Source organism: Netta rufina, assembly GCF_964035555.1.
Source record: "Netta rufina genome assembly, chromosome: 19".
NCBI lineage: Eukaryota > Metazoa > Chordata > Aves > Anseriformes > Anatidae > Netta > Netta rufina.
Window position 1 is genome coordinate 8,375,392 of NC_140143.1, and position 17,182 is coordinate 8,392,573.

The following is a 17,182-nucleotide window of genomic DNA, read 5'->3' on the forward strand; positions in this document are numbered from 1 at the left end:
AGAGCCCCAGCCCCTCCAGAGCTGCTCCCTCTGCCTGTCTGTGTGTCTGTGTGTGTGTCTGTGTGTCTGTCTGTGTGTGTGTCTGTCTGTGTCTGTCTGTCCGACCACTGCTCCTCTGCCAGGGCGCGCAGCGGGGTGCAGGAGCGCGGTGGAGGAGCCCGGGCTCCCTCGCGGGCTGTGTTCTCCTGTCTCCGATCTCCCTCTGGGGGACCAGTGGTTATTACAAGTCTCGGTAGTTCCCTTCTCCCTGCCCTGCAGGGATTGATATGCCGGATCTGCAGGGTTGATGTGCCCGATTTGCAGGGAGCTGCAAATGGCATTTGGGTAAAAACAACCCAAAGGCACACGCAGGGGCAGCGGGGTGCCTGGCGCGGAGGTGTCCCTGTGCACTAACCCCCTCATTTCTTTCCCCACTGCCTGAACTCCGTCTCCCTTTGCCATTCAGCCCCTGGAAAGCAAACCCTTCCCATTAGCAAGTCCCTCGGGATGGGCACAGGCTCCCTTGGGTGGCAGAGGAGCGCCGCGGGCGAGGCTGCTCGTGGCTCCGAGGATTTATCGCCCAAAACACGAGCGCTTGCAAAATGAGGTAGCGCCGGGGCAAGAGGAGAGGCAGAGCTCAGCTGAGCCAGCTGCTGGGATAAGTTTAACGGCGCGCTTCGGATCTGGAATTTCCTCTGCACTGTTTACAAGAAAAAAAAAAAAAATCATAAAAAAACTTCCAGCCTCCCCCCACCCCACCCCTCCCCAGCGCACCGTCCTGATGCTGCCCAGAGCCTCTTCCTCCTCTCTGCCTCTCAAAAAAAAAAAAAAAAAAAGGCAGAGAGAGCAGGAGGGAGGAGTGGGAGAGAGGAGGAGAGAGGGAGAAAGTGAGCTCACGTTCACACATTGGGGAAGAGGCTGGTCTTGCAATGCCTTTGAATATTTTACTTTCGGGCAGTTTCCCAGCAGTCAGCCGCACGCACCCGGGCTGAGCGGAGGCTCGCCGCGGCCATGGGAGGCACGGGGAGCCCTGGGCTGTAACCGCAGGCTCCCGGCCACGGGGATCTTCTCTGAGCTCGCCCAGAGGCAGGCAGGCAGCGCTCACACCGCCGGCACAGCCGCCAGCGGCCGCCGAGCAGACACCTCTTCTCTTCTCGCAGGAGATCCCCGCGCACACTCACACGCATCTCCCCGAGCCTCCTCCTGGCTTCCCGGAGGATCGTGCCAGCGGCTCCCCATGGAGAAAGTCCAGGGAGAAATGGAGATCGAGAGGTGGGAAAGAAGTGAAGAGATCTCGGAGGCGGAGAAGAAGGTGATTCAGGAGACATGGAGCAGAGTGTACGCCAACTGCGAGGACGTCGGGGTCTCCGTGCTCATCAGGTATTTAAAAAAAATAATAATAAATAAATAAAAATAAGCAAGAAGCGGATCCGGGCGCATCCCTTTATAGCTAAGGAAGAGGCAGAACAATATATAGAACCGGCATGCGATGAATGACAGCGAGTGGGGAGCTCGCTCGGTGCATCGCTTGGCTGGGCGCAGGGACGGTTTCACAGCACTCCTCTGATTTCAACACGTTCGAGCCGGGGGGCGGCGGCGGGGGGAGCGGGGGAGCCTCTCTGCGGGGACTTTGTGGGAAGCTGCTTCCCTCGGAAAGGTCACCTTAGCCTGCGCGCGGAGGTGGGGGAGCGCGGAGGAGGGAGAGCGGCGCCGGGCTCGGCTCGCCGGGGCTGGGTTGGTTTTGTTGTGGGATTTTTGGTTTTTTTTTTTGTTTTTTGTTTTTTTTTCTTCTCTCCTCCCCCCCCCCCCCCCCTTCCAAATAGATCCGTGCGGATGGCTTTGGTACGTACCAGGCTGGCGGGTGAAATAATGCGAGTTGGGAGCCAAGACAAAACCCAAGCAGGTGTCTCCGAGGGCACCATCTGGCCCTCCGGCGGCAGCGTCGGCGGGAAGGAGAGCGCCGAAGTTGGCTGCGGGAGGGGGTGCGGAGGGCACAGGCGGGGGGGGGACAGTGGCACCGGGGGTGGCAGGGACCGAGCAGGACCAGGAGCAGGGCACTGGGCACTGCCCGAGGCGTGGGGCATCGCCTGATGGCTCGGAGCATCCCCCACCAGCATGGGGCCGGGTGGCAGAGAGATGGGCGAGCGGCGAGCCCCCAGGTTGTGCCGAAAGCAAAAAGGGAAAGAGGCTCCGTGGGGGGAAATAGGGGCAGGAGGGGGTTCTTGTCCCTGGCTGGCTGTTGTTTGGGGTGGGAGCTGTGCCTGGGGAAGGCGCTGAGTGAGTCCCGTGGGGCTGCAGGGATGCTGAGCGCCCGCGGTGCCGGCGGTGCTGAGCACCAAGGGGATTTCAAAGGGGAGAGGAGGACGGGCAGAGGCGCAGGCGAGCTGCCTGCACTGACCTGTTGGCAGGCAGCAGAGGGGCTCTCTGGAGCCACAAACCTCCAGCACCCACTGGGGAGCAGCAAAAGGGCTCTCCCCGGGCAGGCACCCACCGCCAGCACCCAGCCCCGTGCACCCCAAAGAGGGGCCGGGGCTGTCACCTCCCCCCGTGCCCCCGCAGCGGGGGCTCTGTGCGTGGAGAGCCCCCCGCCAGCACGCACTTTTTATGAACAGCCACCCAAAAGTTTTCCGGGGGCTGAGAGCTGGTGCCCTGAGCACAGGGGGGTTTCCATCCGCCACTTTGTGGGTTCGGCGCCTAAATCTTACCCACAGCCTTCCCCACCAGCCTGGGGAACCAAACCCACAGGGCCTGGCATGAAGCCTGCACATGGAAAAGGTCTGGGGGATGCCAAATTCCCTTTTTCCATCCCCCTTTTCCCGTTCCTGTGAGCTTTGGCAGGGGCAGAGGAGGTGGAAGAGAGCGGAGAACGGGGTGTGGGGTCCCTGCTGCTGTCTCACCGGTGGGCAGAGCCCCGTGCAGCAGCCAGGATGGCAGTGGCAGTGCCAGAAAGAGCTGGGCAGGGTTTGGCCGGCAGCTGTGCGTGGCCAAATCCCTCATGGGGCTGTGCCCAGGGCAGCTCCTTGCTTTCGGTGTCCCCACGGCACAGGGACAGGCTCGGAGCAGGGCTGGGGACGAGGACAGCGAGGTGCAGCATTGGGAACCACGTGGCCGAGCTCCGGTCCCGACTGAAACTCTCCCAGCACAAGTTTCTGGTCCGGGTTTCTTGTCCCCAAGGAGAGCCGAGGCACCGTGCTGAGGGGTGTCCCCAGATGCCAACGGGGCAGGACAGAGCTGGCCCTGGGGATCCCAGCCCTGCTCCCTCACCGGGGCATCCCTGGGGGGCCTCAGGTGGGGTCTGGGCTTTCAGGCAGAGAGGGGAGTGCGAGAAGGGGGCTTGGGGAGAGGGGCAGGGGCTGCACGGCCACTGGTCCCTCCCCAGCACAACCCCATGTGCAGCCCCGTAAAGCCCAGCAGATTGATCAGAAGCCGTATTTCTGTTTTTGGGGTGGTGACCGGGGAGTTGTGCTCATCTTGTAGGGAACCCCACGCCCCATGTGCCTGCTCAGCCCCCAGTCCATGCCCCAGGAGCTGCTCGGGGCAGGGAGCCACCATTTGCCATGCAGGATGCACACGGGGCTCGGAAATAAAGGGTCAAAACCAACCCGGGGGCTGATCCTGTGCCCCCAGGGCGGAGAGGGGGCGATGCCCACCCAAAACCCAGGCACGGGGCGGGGGGGTCCCGCAGGGAACCTGCAGCACAGCTCCCTCCTCTCCATCCCCAGCGTTTCCACCCTTCTCCTCCTACCCTCTGCTTGGCAGCTGGGGAAACTGAGGCACGGGGTCATGCCCGGAGGGTTCCCAACCCTGGTGGCTGCAGCGGTCGGGTCCCTTCCAGAGGCACAGCGGGGTCCTGAGCCTGTGGGGCCACCGGGGTGCAGCGGGACGTGAAGGGGAATAATGGGGACTTCTGGCTGAGCGGCCACCGGGCCATGGGAATGTGCGCCGTGCGGTCAGATCCCGCTAATTGCCAATTCCCTCGGCGGGGGAGCCTCGCTCCGGAGGAAGCACAGATTCATCCTCCTCCTCCTCCTCCTCCTCCTCCTCCTCCTCCTGCTCCTCGGGAGCTCGGGGCCCTCTTCGGGTAATGCTGCCGGGATCCATTTCGCAGCAGCTGCCTTAACCCTTGCTGGGGCTGGGGCTGGTGTTGGGGTCGGGGCTGGATGGGGCTCCAGACCCCAGTCCTGCACATTTGGGGTTTTTATTTTGGCTGGGTCGCTCCGGCCAGCACAGCCAACAGGCCAGGGCTGACGCTCACCTGTGTCCTCCCCGTGCCCCCGGGCACGTCGCCGTGCCTCAGTTTCCCCATCTGTGCTCGAGGATTTGGGTCTTTGTGGAAAACTCTCCCATTTGGAGACCCCGTGGCGGGGGAACCTGGCACAGAGCTCCGGCAGCTGCTCAGAGCCCCCCGGTGCCCACCCAGTGCCGGGTGCCCGACACGAGAGGGGCTGAGCACCGCTGGGGCTGGGGGTCCCGGCTCCTTCGTAGCCCCCGACGAAGCCTGGGAAGCCATCAAAGCCCCCCCCGTGCCCTGCCGGCCGCTCCCACACCCACACACACGCTCTGCGGTCGCGGATGTGGGACCACAAAACTTTATGGATCCCCCCGGGCTCGTGGGGATGAAAGCCAGGGATGGTTCCCATTAGTCAAACCCACACCGAATGCGAGAGCTGTGCCGTGTCGGGGGGGGCTTCTCCCTTCCCCCTGTCACTGCCCCAGGCCCATTTTCGCCTTTCCACATTTCCAATTTTTTTGCCTCCTCCATCCCTCCGTCTCCGCTCCCCCTCTCGCGCACGAAGCAGAGGTGTAGGAGGGGCAGAGGAGGCAGATCCAGGCCCCCGGATTTTTTTTTTTCGGCGGCCGCTTGTCTGAGCTGACACACCTGGGCTCCGACCGCCTGCGAAGGGCTTGGAAATGGAAAAGCGCCTGGCGCCGTCCGAAGAATTGGGAGAAAATACCAAAGAGCTTGAGTAATCGGGCTGCAGGGTGGAAAAAACGGTCTGTCTTTTTTCAGCTGGCTGAGCTGATGAAACGGGCTGAATCCCCCAAATTAGACGGGCTGAATCCCCCAAATTAAATGGGTTGAAGCCCCAAATTAAGTGGGTTGAATCCCCCAAATTAAGTGGGTTGAATCCCCCAAATTAAGTGGGTTGAATCCCCCAAATTAAACAGGTCGAATACCCCAAATTAAGAGGGTTGAGGTCCCAAATTACACAGGTTGAAGCCCCCAAAATGGCATTTAAAGGGACGATCGTGCAGCTGCTGCCCGAGGCTGATTTGCGCTGCGTCCAGGCGCGCCTCGGGGCACGGAGCCCCTCTCTGGCTGCCGGGTGGTAAATGTTCAGAGCAGAGCAGCTCACCCCGAGATCCCTCCCTGAAATATTTTGTTGGGAAGGGGCCCAGAGCCAAGGCTGACCCCCCGGTGGGGATGTCCCCATCCCACGGAGCATCACGCGCTCGTGAATCACCGCGGCCCGTCTGAATTGATGTTTTTCTGGAGGAAAGGCCAAGGACCAACGGGGCTGTGCTCTGGCACTGAGGGCAGGCGAGAGGAAGGGATTTTTTTTATATGGCAGACCCCCAGGAGGTAGAAAAAGGGGAGGGTGCTCAGTGGTGCCTTGGTTCATGGTCCTGTGGGACCGTGGCTCCCTTTGGGATGCTCGGGGGGGACGTGGCTGTGCGGGCATCCCCACAGCCCCAGGGCCATGGAGAGGTCCCTGGGGGACCCCAAAGCACCCCATGGGGACCAGGGCCCCGCAGGTGGCACCGACGTGGCCGTCCCTGCGCCGTGCCACTGCCACAGGCAGGGAAGAGGCTGGGATGTGTGCGCGGAGGGGCTGGGGATGATGCTGGGGATGAAGGCTCTGGGAGAAGGGGATGTGGGAAAATGAAGGGCGGTGGGAAAGCCGAGCTGGCTCTGGTAATTTGTACATCCAGTCCTCTCCTTAACCTCGCCCCCAGGTTTGCCAGGCAGTGTGGGGCTGCGAGCTGGGCACAGCAGGCAGGATGCGTGCCGGGGGTCGCTGCCTTCTCCCCAAACCTCCCTGGGCTCCATCGGGGCATCCCGGCCCCTTCGCTCCCTCCCTCTGCTAACACACACGGTGCCTGGCAGCCCCAGCCCCAAAACCAAGCCGATAGACTGCAGGTTGAGCACGAAACCACCACGCAAAGCCAACAAGAAGTCTCCGAGTGCTCCCTGCTTCTGCCTGAAGCCCCCCTGCAGTTTGGAGAGCTCGGTGCCAGATTTCTCCCCGCGGTTTGCCAGGTGAACGAAGCACCGAGGTGACGAAGCGCCTCGTGCCCTGCTTCCAGCTGGAGCTCGGAGCGCAGGGAAGGAAGGGAACAGCTGGGTTTGAAGGTTTTCTCCCTGCTCCCTTTGTCCTGCAGGGATGGGTGGAGGGGGGAAGATGGGGAACAGGAGGCAAGGCAGCACCCCGTGCCTGAGCGCAAAGCAGGCTCACGGGGCCGGCGCGGTTTGCACCTTAATGATTTCCTTTGGCTCTGCCGCCGGGAAGGGCTGCGGCCTTAAAGTTGTTAGAAGGGCAGAGGAGGGAGGAAGGCAGCTCTGACATCCTGTCCGCCCCGTCCAGATGGAGCTCCCAGGGAGCAAATTAGCGGGCGCAGAGCGGGATCGCTTAAAAAGAAATTTAATGAGATCGGTATTCGGGCGTCTGCTTTCCATCAATCATAATTTCGCGTGATATGCAATGGTAAATGTCATATTTTTTAATGACTCCAGCGAAGAAAAAAGCCCCAAACACACACACACACACACACACACACACACACACACACCGAGCCAACAAAATTCCAGAGCCTGAGATGTTTGAACTCAAAAAATGTTCTGTAGACAGGGAAAAAAAAAACAACAAACACCTCTTCTAATTCAGTATTGTTTGAGATACTTTATTTCTTCCTTTTTTTTTTTTTTTTTTTTTTTTTTTGTTCTCCTTCCCTCGGGTTATATTTAACCTTTGTGTTAAATTAATCTTCTCTGTTTATTAAGCAAGAGAGGCTCGCTCCCTCTCTTGGCCTGGCCCCGCAGACGTTTCCTCGCAGGGTTTTGGGGTTGGATCCGTCCCTGCTGCCACGGGGGAGGCAGGGAGGTGCCGGTGATGCTGGGGGCAAGGTCGGGGCCTCTGCTGGTGCCGCAGGAGGACACAGCCCCCGGGGGCTCCTTTCAGCCCCTCTTTTTACGGGGTGATGCCGCAGTCCCTGTGGTCCCAGGGGTCCTGCTGGCACAGCATGATTCGTGCCAGGATTATTTCCAAGCCCGTTCCCCGGGTCCTCGCATCGTGCCTGTGAGCTGCAGCTAAATGGGGCTTTTGGGGGGATGTGGGTGGATGTCTGGGCAGCGGGAGGGGAAAATCCGTGAACGGGGACAGCCAAAACCCGAGCTCTGCCCTAGAAGGGTTGGGCATCCTTGATCTCGGTGCTGGCTGGAGCAGAAAGCTGGGGGCTGCGGGGACAACAGGGCACGGCAGGGGGGAAGCTGCATGATGCTGGGAGGGAGGAAGGGCAGAAAACCCTTGGAGCAGGGAGGAACAACCGTCCTTCCCACCTCGTCTCCCCCTTTCCACCTTCCTTCCTCCCCCATCCTTTCCGCCGTGCACTCTTCACACCTCCGGAGCCTATTTTGGGGCCGCCTGATGAGTCCCAGGTGCCTGGGGGAAGCAGCGGCAAACCGAGGGAGCGGGGACAGGCAGGGAGCAGGGGAACCAAGCAGCAAATGAGCCTGGGCCCCAAATTCCCACTGCCTGTGGAGTGGCGAGGGGGGACGAGGATCCCAGCTGGTCCCGGGGGGAGGAAGGGATGGGTGGGAGAGGGGTGCCTGGTGCCTGGGGACAGCTGCCTGCTTCGTTTGTCCCAGCTGTGCTTCGTTGGGGTTGATTGATCCCACAGAAAAGGGGGTCTCCAGGTGGTCAGGGGCCAGGCTGGGTGCTTGGGGGGTGTCCTTGTGGTGTGGGGGGATGGCTCCTGGTAGGGGTGTGTGCTCAGCACGTTTCTCTCTGGGCTAGGACCCTGCTGGGGATCTCTGGTGAGATCTTTGGGGCTGGGGGCGTCCTGGGAAAGGGGGAGCAGCAAAGAACTGGGAGCAGTGGGTTTGGGGCACAGAGAGGCTGGTTGAGCTGAAGGGGGGGTTTTGGACACTTGTGTCTTGCTTTTTGAGCCCCCGTGGTGCTGATGTCCAGGGGGTGGATGCGGCGTCTGGCACAGCTGGGCTGGAGCCTCTGGGTATGGTGATAAAGATCTTGGTCTGGGTATGATGATAGAGGTGTGGATATGGTGATAAAGAACTCAGCTGTGCCTCTGCTTTGTTGGTGAGCATCCAGCTGGGATGCCCCCCTAGCAGATAGGGGAGGTCTGGGAGCAAGGTGTTACCCTCCCGAATTCCCTGAGAGCTCCACGAGGAGCCTGTGCCAAACCCGGTGGGGTCGTTCCCAGCGCCTCCACCTCTCCATTTTCTGCTTTATCTCCTCACTGCGCTTCGTGTCTGTCCTCTCTCTCCAAAGGTTTTTTGTCAACTTCCCCTCGGCCAAGCAGTACTTCAGCCAGTTCAAGCACATGGACGACACGCTGGAGATGGAGAGGAGCTTGCAGCTGCGCAAGCACGCCCAGCGGGTCATGGGGGCCATTAACACCGTGGTGGAGAACCTCAACGACCCCGAGAAGGTCTCCTCCGTCCTGGCCCTGGTGGGCAAGGCCCACGCTCTCAAGCACAAAGTGGAGCCCGTCTACTTTAAGGTAAAGGATGGGAGCGAAAATATCCTGGGGGGTGTTTTTGGACCTGGGGAGAGGGAGCGGTGGCACGGAGGTGCTGCTTGCTCTTGATCTGAGGCTGGGTGTTTGTGGGGTGCTCCCCACGTGGCTGTGTTTCCACCCGAGATGCTGTCCCGTGCAGAGCACCGTTCCCAAATGCAGCCGCTGCTGGAGCTTTGGGGTTTCAAGGACCTCTCCCCACCCACTGGTGTCCTGCAACCCCTTCCAGCACGGTCGTGGCTGTAAGTCCATCCCCTTGTCGGATCTTCTAGAAATCAGTCATGGTGGAGGGCACTTAAAGCATGAGAAATGCTGAAATTAGGGGGATGCTTGGGAGCACAAGCAGCGCCCCTTGTCCCACACAGGCTGTGTTCCTGCCCCATCCCTTACCCCGGGGTGCTGTGAGACCTGACATCCTGCACCCATCCCATAGAGGTCTGGCGTTCCCAGAACTCACCCACAGTTCCGAATTTCCTTAGGGGGAGGAAAAAACAACTGATTTCACTATTTTGCGCTGCCTGTGGAGTTAATCAACCCCTTATCCCCCCAGAAACTCACTGGTGTCCTGCTGGAGGTCATCTCCGAGGCGTACGGCAACGACTTCACCCCGGAGGCGCACGGCGCCTGGACCAAGATGCGGACCCTCATCTACACCCACGTCACGGCGGCGTACAAGGAGGTGGGCTGGGCACCGTACCCCAACGCCACCCTGTGAGGGACAGCGGGCACGGGCGAGGGGTGGGGAGGGGTTCGCTCACGCCAGGACCCCGCTCTGGTCTCTTCTCAAAGATCTTTCGCTCGGTCTGGGGAGCCCGGTGGGGCCGGCTCCGGGAGCTGCCAAGTCATAATTTGATCTCCATAGGGTTTAAAAAATAATAATAAATCACAACGACAAGCCAAAAAGAACCACGAAGGGTGTGGGGGGGGAGAAGGGGGTCGGGGTGAAGCAGGGGGTGCGTTGGTTGTGGGCTCCATCCTCCCATCCCAGCCCGTCCGTCACCAAATCCCGCGCTCGCCGCTGCCGCCGCCGCATCCCTTGGGCGAGCTGTGCCGAAAGGCAGCAACACGCAGCTCACCGGTGGGCGAAACCATCCTCAGCCACCCTCGCTTTCCATGCAAAGCCCCTCGGGGAAACCCAGCTCCTCGCTTTTTTTTTTGGGACCACCAGCTGCCCTCCCGCCCACCGCGCTTCGCTTTGCCTGCACCGCTCCCCGCAGCCTCGCGGGGCTGCCCCGCACCCTCTGCGTCCCCGGGCCAGTGCTCCTTGCCCTCCTCGCCCCCAGCTCCTGGCTGCCCGTTGCAGACCATCCTGGAGCTGCAGAGAGCAAGGGGACGGATGGATGTGCCGCTTGGCCTCGTTAGGAGAGAGAAAAGGGATGGATGGGGTGCCTCCGGGTGGGCGCGTGAGCCCACTCGCCTCCCTGAGGGTCCTGTGGGGACGATGCTGGTGGCAGGGATGTGTGTGAGGATGGGTTCAGGTGGCACGTGTTGTGCCTTGGCTGCTGCCCACAGCCCTGGTAGCTCATGTGTGTACGTCTGTCTGTCCGGCAGGAACGTGGAGCCAGGGCGAGAAGGGAAATTTGGGAACTGAGGGAGGGGAAAGATGAAGTTGGTTGCAGCAGGAGGGGTTCCCAGGGGCGAAGGGAGGTCCCTGCCCTGGTAAAATCAAAGCTTTTATGGAAAGAATATTCCTGCCCTCTTGGTGAGGCTGGGCTCCTCCAGATAAAGTGCCTGGTGTAGGAATCTGTCCGTGCAGGAGGACCTCGTGGGCCCAGCAGTGCTCCCACCCGTCCCGGCAGAGGGCTCCCCATGGGGCGGCCCCGTTACCTCCTGCACACACGTGTTAGCTTTATAGGGTGCTTGGGGACCGGCTGGTGGGGGTTCAGGGATGGAGCCTCGTATTTAGCTAGGAAGCTTTGGCATCCTTGCCACCTGGTACTTCCCAAATGCCCCTTACACCGTCACCTGTGTCCCCCATCCGAGCCTGTGTGGGTGAGCAGCCAGGAATTCCTGCTCTGCCCGCCCACAGCTGGCCCCTTTCTTGTTTTAAACACCCGCAGGGAATCCTTTTTGCTCTTTTTTGGGGGAGTTTTGCTGCCTGAACAGTGACGTGCCCTGGCCTTTCCCTTAAGAAGCTGGATGCGATCTGGAGAGGTCCCTGGGGCTCCTGTGCCTGCCAGCCCCGTGTGCCTGCCCCTACAGATGTTTTAGGGTTTTCCCTTCCTCCCTTCTCTGGCTGTACCAGGGTTTTGCTTTGGGGAGGTGGGAGCCCACACAGAGGGGCAAACACCAGCCCTGGAGGCTTCCTTGCATCCTCTGGGCTCGGTTATGTGCAGCATGGAGTTTGTCCCGTTGTCCCCTGGCTTTAGGCAAAGGGGGATTTGGGGAGGACCCGGAGCCCCTTGGTTGTGCTCCCGCACCTTCCTGGCTCGCAGCCTGTCCTGGGCTGCGAGGGGAGCCAGCAGGAGAGCCTTCAGCCTCTTGGAGAGGCAGAGGGAGGGGGGAGAAAGCTGCCAGGAGGAGGAAGAGGAGGAGGATTTCCAAGGTCTGCCTGAACCAGGGAGGGACACTGCAGCTTTAGGAAGGTGGGCATGGGGCGAGGAGGGGCACTGCCCCTGGAGCAGGGTCCCTGGTAGTCAGCACCCCTGAATTTCAGCCCACCAACCTGCACCCCTAGAGGTGCCAGCTCCTTCTGGCTCGGCTCTGAGCATCCAAGCAGCTGCTCGCTGCTTGCAGAGGCACCTTCCAACCATCAGCTGCGCTCACAGCTGGCCGCTGTCAGGATCAGGCGCTTGCAGATGGGAAAAGACCTGGCCGGTCGTTGGCTTTGCTCCAGCCCAAAGCAGAGGGCGATCGCTTGGATTGGGACTGCAAGTTTTCTTGTCTGCATCACCAGGCTCTCACAAGTGCAGTTGCACCGAGCTCTGCCAAATCCTCGGGGCCAGCCAGGCGTGTTTTCGCCGAGTTCAGTACTCGCCGTGCTCCGCGGCCGCCGGGCCGTGTGGGGATGTTTCATCTTTAGACAAAAGTTCACGTGTTAACCTTCTGAGGTTAATGTTCTCCAGGCAGAGGTTTTATTTTTGGGAGGAAACCTTTTCCTCTGCTCGCTCTTCCCTCAACCACAACTAAGCTCAGCCGTGGCCCTGCGGCAATCAGAGAAAATTGCTCCAGCTAGAAAGAAATGGGGGCGTCTGCTCCGTGGCTGGGCTTAGGGATGGGGATGCTCTGCTGAGTGCCAAGGGCCCCTCTTCCCCAGCTCCAGCTGGACGTGGTTTGAGGGGAGGTGACCGTGGGGAGGCCACCAAGTCCCCGTGTTCACTTCTGCCCCACCTGAGTGCCCAGACTTCAGGGTAGCAGCCAGCAGCAGTCAGGTCCCCCCACCTCAAAGCCATGGACCAGGTGCCTGCAGGGACCCTCGTGTCCCTCCCCAGCTTCTGGTGAGACTTTGGGACCCCTGGGGTGGCTCAGGCTGGGGACAGCCCTGTCCCCAAGGGCTTGGACAACTGTCCTTTGATGTGGCCAGCCCCGGTTAGGGATGAAGTTAGGCGGGCTTGGGGTCTGAGCCCCATCCCCACTGGTGCCCCCTGCTCTTCAGACACCGCCCCCAGAGCTGCAGGACCTTGGGACATTGTTTGGTTTCTTCTTTTCCCCCCCCACTCTGTTTAGTTTATTCTTTTTTTTCCTCCTCCATGCCTAGAAAAACTGGCCCATGGCTGCATGTGTGCACGCATGTGTGTGTCGGGCTTGTTTATTTTCCAGACATACTTTTCTAAACCAAATCCAGATGCGTGCAGCTGCTGTCCCTCGAGGATCCACCCCATCAGCCAAATTGCGAGCCACTCAAATATATGCAAACAAAACATGTTTATTTTTACCAGCTCTGTAGGAAGTAAAAATGAAGTGGGGAAGGTGGCCAGGGCAGAGCTCGCTCGGGGAAGAGACAGAGATAAAGCGAACGCCCCCGCTCTGCCGCCCTCAGCAAAGCAGACATGGCTTAAATTGGGAAAATTGTCATCTGGGGAGAGATGAAAATGAACAGAAAAAGGAAAAAAATATCATTCCGGAGTGACAGAGGGATGAAAAATGCGGTGGGGAAGAGCGGAAAGGGAGGGCAGGGCTTGGCTCTCCAGCGCACACACGTGCGCACGCGTGCGCAGCTGCTCGGTGTCACAGCCAGCTGGCAGCTGGTGGCCGTCCTGCGCTCCGGGAAGCGTGGCACCTCGCCACCCGTGTGCTCCCGTGCCCCCCGTGAGCCTGCCACGCTCAGAGCTGCCACCCCTGGCACCAGGGCAGGATGTGGCCCCTCGCTCGTACAGCGGCTCGGTGCCGCTGGCTTAGCCTCAGCGCTGGGCTTGGAGCCATGAGCCGGTGGGAAAGGTTTGTGCCCCCGCCAGCGGGGTGAATGCTGAGCTGGAGGGGTGGGATTTGGCAGCCCCAGGGCAGGATCTGGCCCCAGGCATCTCCTCTTGGCTCCCTTTGGGGGCACCCAACTCCCCCCTAATTTGGCACCGCGTTTGGCGCTCCGTGCCCGAGGCCAGCGGGAGCGTTGGGGTGGGGGTGGGACACAGACCCCATCCACCCCATCCCCTCACCACCACGGCTTGTGCACCCATCGCTGCGTCTCATTCACACCCACACTTAGAGAGAGACTCCGACTCCACCAGAGGCGAGGAGCCCCCGAGGACCTTGTGCCCCCTCCATCACCTCCCTGCCGGGCCGGGGAGCCCCATGGGGAGCCCGGCCGTGTCCCTACCCTCGTCCTTCGGGGGGTCTGGGACCCCTCGCTCCCCGGGGCACCTCCCCGGAGACTCCAGGGGGGACCAGAATTTGGCCACCAGAGCTCAGCCCTGGTGTGCTGGTGCCTGTGCAAGGACAGCTCAGGGCCACTTGCGGCGGCACCGGGAGGGCAGGCGAGGACGGGAACGCCGCCACCGCCCCGCGGGCCGGCTTCGGGAGGGAAAAAGCTGCCTGCCTGGCTCTGACCCCTTCAGCGGGCTGTGCTGCCAACTATTCTCCATAGCTGAAGTTGTCTCTAATGTTAGTTTGTCCGAAGCCGTCCCCCAGTGACCCACAGACGTGAGCCGGCGCGCTCTGATGTAGCTCTGTGTCTGTACCGTTACCGATGCTGCTGCGGATGCTCTCCATGTACGTGTTTCTCGGCGCTTCCGTGCTGGTTTTATACATGCCGTCTAGTGTATGATGGATGTAACTGTTTTTTGTTTTTTGTTTTTTTCCTTTTTTGTAGGTTTTTAGTATGTTTGTAACCAGACAGAATGGTGTTATTAAACTGAAACTTGTATCTTCAGTGGATAAATCGATCAAAAACCCTCTGGCTCGTCCTGGTTTCTTTCCTGCTGGGGGGCTGCAGGCATCCTGATGGGGGTTTGGGGGCTGCCTCGTGGCTGTCTGCATGCTGGGGGACCAGTGGTGGAGCCTTGCGACCAGAAATAAGCAGCAAAGGGATGAAATTTGTCCTTCACCTCACTTCTACCTAGGGCTGGGGGAGGTGCCCAAGAAACCCCCTTCCCATCCCTGCTGCAGGAGGCAGTGAGGGAAAAAAAAAAAGGGAAATGCACAGAGGTGATTGCTACGAGAGGCAGCAGCCGGGATCAGGACCAGGAGGCGGTTCCCAGCCTGTAGGAACAGCAAAGAGCTCTCCAAGCAGCAGGAGACAAGGTCTTTGCTCCATCCCTTGCAGCTCCTCGTGTGCCTCGTGCTGTGGCTGAGTCCTGCTGTGGTGGGACGGGGTCCCAGCATGGTGCAGTTTCCCTCTGGGGTCTTTCCTGCTCCCTGCCACGCAGAACAGGCTCGTGATGCATTTGGGATCCCCATCAGATTTGGCTGACAGGGGCCAACTTGTCCAAACGTTGCTGGCAGAGGATGGGCAGGAGGCAGCCAGATGCACGTCACTGGCCCGTAAGCCTCATTTCCTCGAGGTGCAGGGCTTGGAAAAGCCATCCAGGCGATCCCTTTTGTTGTGCTCCTCTCTGATAGTGCCCATAAAAGTTCCTCGGCACCAGAGCGGGCTTCCAGGGGGGGGAAAAGCTCATCCCATGGGGGTGACAGAGCCCTGGTGCCCAGCCACAAGCAGCTCCAAGGGGAGCGCTCCCAGTTTAGGGTCTGGGTCTGAGGCTGGGGGTCTCGGTGAGGTCCGAGATGGAAGAAGGAGGGGATCAGGGCCGTGGCAGGAGGCTCTGGGTAGCCACAGCCATGGAGTGGGGAGCCAAAGGCCAGTCCCTGCAGGGGACCACCAGGAGCGAAAGGACCAGGTGGCTCCGGGGGGGATTTCGGTGGGGCCACGAGGCTCCGGGAGCTCCGCACGCAGCGCTGAGACCAGCCAGAGCCCGGGGCTGACGGGAAACCACGAGCACGGGGCTGGTTTTTTCCAGCGCCTGGTTGAAAAGGAGCTGGGAGCTTCATCATTACCTTGCCGAGTGGAAATATTTACACAGCCCTTCACTTCGCACTAATATTTACCCCCGGGGCCCGTCACCGGGGGTGGCCGTGACGAGCATGCCGTGACCCGAACCCAAACCCAAACCCAAGGGAGAGCAGAGGCGCCACGGGAGGCTGAGGCTGGGGGTGTGCTGGGGGCTGCCGTGAGCACCTGGGTGCCGGGGCTGCGCCCTCCTCCTGCTGCCCCGTGCCCAGGAAATCCCAAAACCCAGTGTCACCGCCCTGGGATGGTGTTTTCCAGGAGGAAACCCTTACCCCAGGGAGCAGGGGTTTTAGGAACCACCCTGGTGGCCCCGGTGGGGTTTTATGGGGTGGGGAACGGAGGGAGAGGGGAATTGGGTGGCTGAGCCGTGGCATGGGGTGTGCTCCCAGCCTGTCCCTGCTGGCTGTGGGGTCTGCAAAGAGCTCAGCCTGCCCTGCCCGTGGGGAATGGGGGCTCCGAGTGGGATTTGGGGGGTACATCCCCACCCTCTGCCCACCTCCTGCCCGTGGACAGCGATGGGGAGAGCCGGAGGTCATCGCAAGGGCCGGGCAGGAATCCATCTGCAAGGCAGAGAGGCTGCGAGAACCGTGCTGTGCAAATTGCTGTTCAAATGGTTATTAAAAAGCAGCCCTCGCGAGGAGAAACCCTCGGTCTGAGGAGCACGGGGACACCCAAACCCGGTGCCAGGGGATGCTCCGTCTCCCACCGGGTCCCCATCCTGGGGGACACAGGGCTGCAGACCAACCCCACGTGCCCAAAATCCCCCTTCTTATTCTCCAGTGCCTTCGGAGAATGAAAGTCCAGGAGCAGCCCTGTCTCCAAACCTCCCCACGGCCACCCTCAGCCCCGGGGGGGGTTCGGAGCCGCCCGGCTGGGGCCGCTGGGTGCTGGAGCGACGCCGCGGGGCCGGGGCGCAGCCGCCTTGGTGGGGCTGACACAAAGCAGGAGCTCAGCCCTTCCTTCCTCGCACGGCTCCTGCTCTGATCTGGTTTATCTGAGCTGCGCCCAATGTAAACGCTGTCAGCAGCGGGCCGAGATTAATTCCCGGGCCTTTGGCAGCCGAGGGAGGCAGGCACAGCGCCAGGGGGAGGAAAATCCCGCGGGGTAATTCACAGCCAGGTTGCTCTGCTCACAGGCACTGCTGAGAGACAGCAGAGCTGGGGGCTTGCAGGGGGCAGGCGGCTTCCTCCTCCTCATCATCCTCCTCCTCATCCTCCTCATCCTCCTCTTTCTCCTCCTCCTCCTTCTCCTCCTCTTTCTTCTTCTCCTTCTCCTTCTCCTCCTCCTCCTCCTCCTGTTCTTTCTCCTCCTTCTCCTTCTCCTTCTCCTTCTCCTTCTCCTTCTCCTTCTCCTTCTCCTTCTCCTTCTCCTTCTCCTTCTCCTTCTCCTTCTCCTTCTCCTTCTCCTCCTCCTCCTCCTCCTCCTCCTCCTCCTCCTCCTCCTCCTCCTCCTCCTCCTCCTTCTCCTCCTGGAGAGCCCCTTCCCATTCCCCCAAGGTCAGGGGGAGTGAGGGCACACAGGGAAACCTCATGGCCCCACAAACAGGAGCTGGCCCCATGGTGGCCCCAAGCACCAGCAACCTGGAGGGACCCAACCCGGACAGCTTCACCATCCAGTTTTTGGGGCCAAAGCAGACCAAAGCACCATCCCCGTGCATCCCTGTGAGGGCGCCCAAACCCCGCAGCCTGTTTGCAGTTGCAGGATTTCCATCCCCACGCACCCGCAGCAGCCCCACTCTCTTCATGCCCTACATCAATTAATTGCAATTAAGCTGTAATTTGTATCGCTGGACCTCAGTCCCCCTGTTTTGGGGGTTTTCCCCTGCCCTGCCCCGAGGGGACAACAGCGGGGTCAGGTCCCTCCACAGCAGCTCCGGGAGCTTTATCACACACCAGCCTCCAGGAACTATTGGTGTTTATTATGAATCCTTTAAATAAAATAAAATAAAATAAAATTGACGGGTACATTTGCTTTAAGGGAAACCTTCAGACCATCCCAGGTGCTGTT

At 60.6% G+C, this 17,182-nt stretch overlaps 1 protein-coding gene across 1 annotated transcript; it reads left to right on the top strand.

Moving 5' to 3' along the window:
• Positions 1–961: 961 nt before the first annotated feature.
• CYGB (cytoglobin) lies at positions 962–9,455 on the top strand. Its single transcript, XM_084298420.1, has 3 exons — positions 962–1,359; positions 8,490–8,721; positions 9,287–9,455. The coding sequence occupies exons 1-3, from the start codon at positions 1,217–1,219 to the stop codon at positions 9,449–9,451; spliced, it is 540 nt and encodes a 179-aa protein (XP_084154546.1). The 5' UTR covers positions 962–1,216; the 3' UTR covers positions 9,452–9,455.
• Positions 9,456–17,182: the final 7,727 nt, after the last annotated feature.

What these genes read in the sequence shown, in the direction of transcription:
- CYGB (XM_084298420.1), top strand. Translation starts at nt 1,217, where the DNA reads ATGGAGAAAGTCCAGGGAGAAATGGAGATCGAGAGGTGGGAAAGAAGT. An exon ending in GGGGTCTCCGTGCTCATCAG is followed by an intron (nt 1,360 to 8,489) that starts GTATTTAAAAAA and finishes CTCTCTCCAAAG; the next exon opens with GTTTTTTGTCAACTTCCCCT. An exon ending in TGGAGCCCGTCTACTTTAAG is followed by an intron (nt 8,722 to 9,286) that starts GTAAAGGATGGG and finishes TTATCCCCCCAG; the next exon opens with AAACTCACTGGTGTCCTGCT.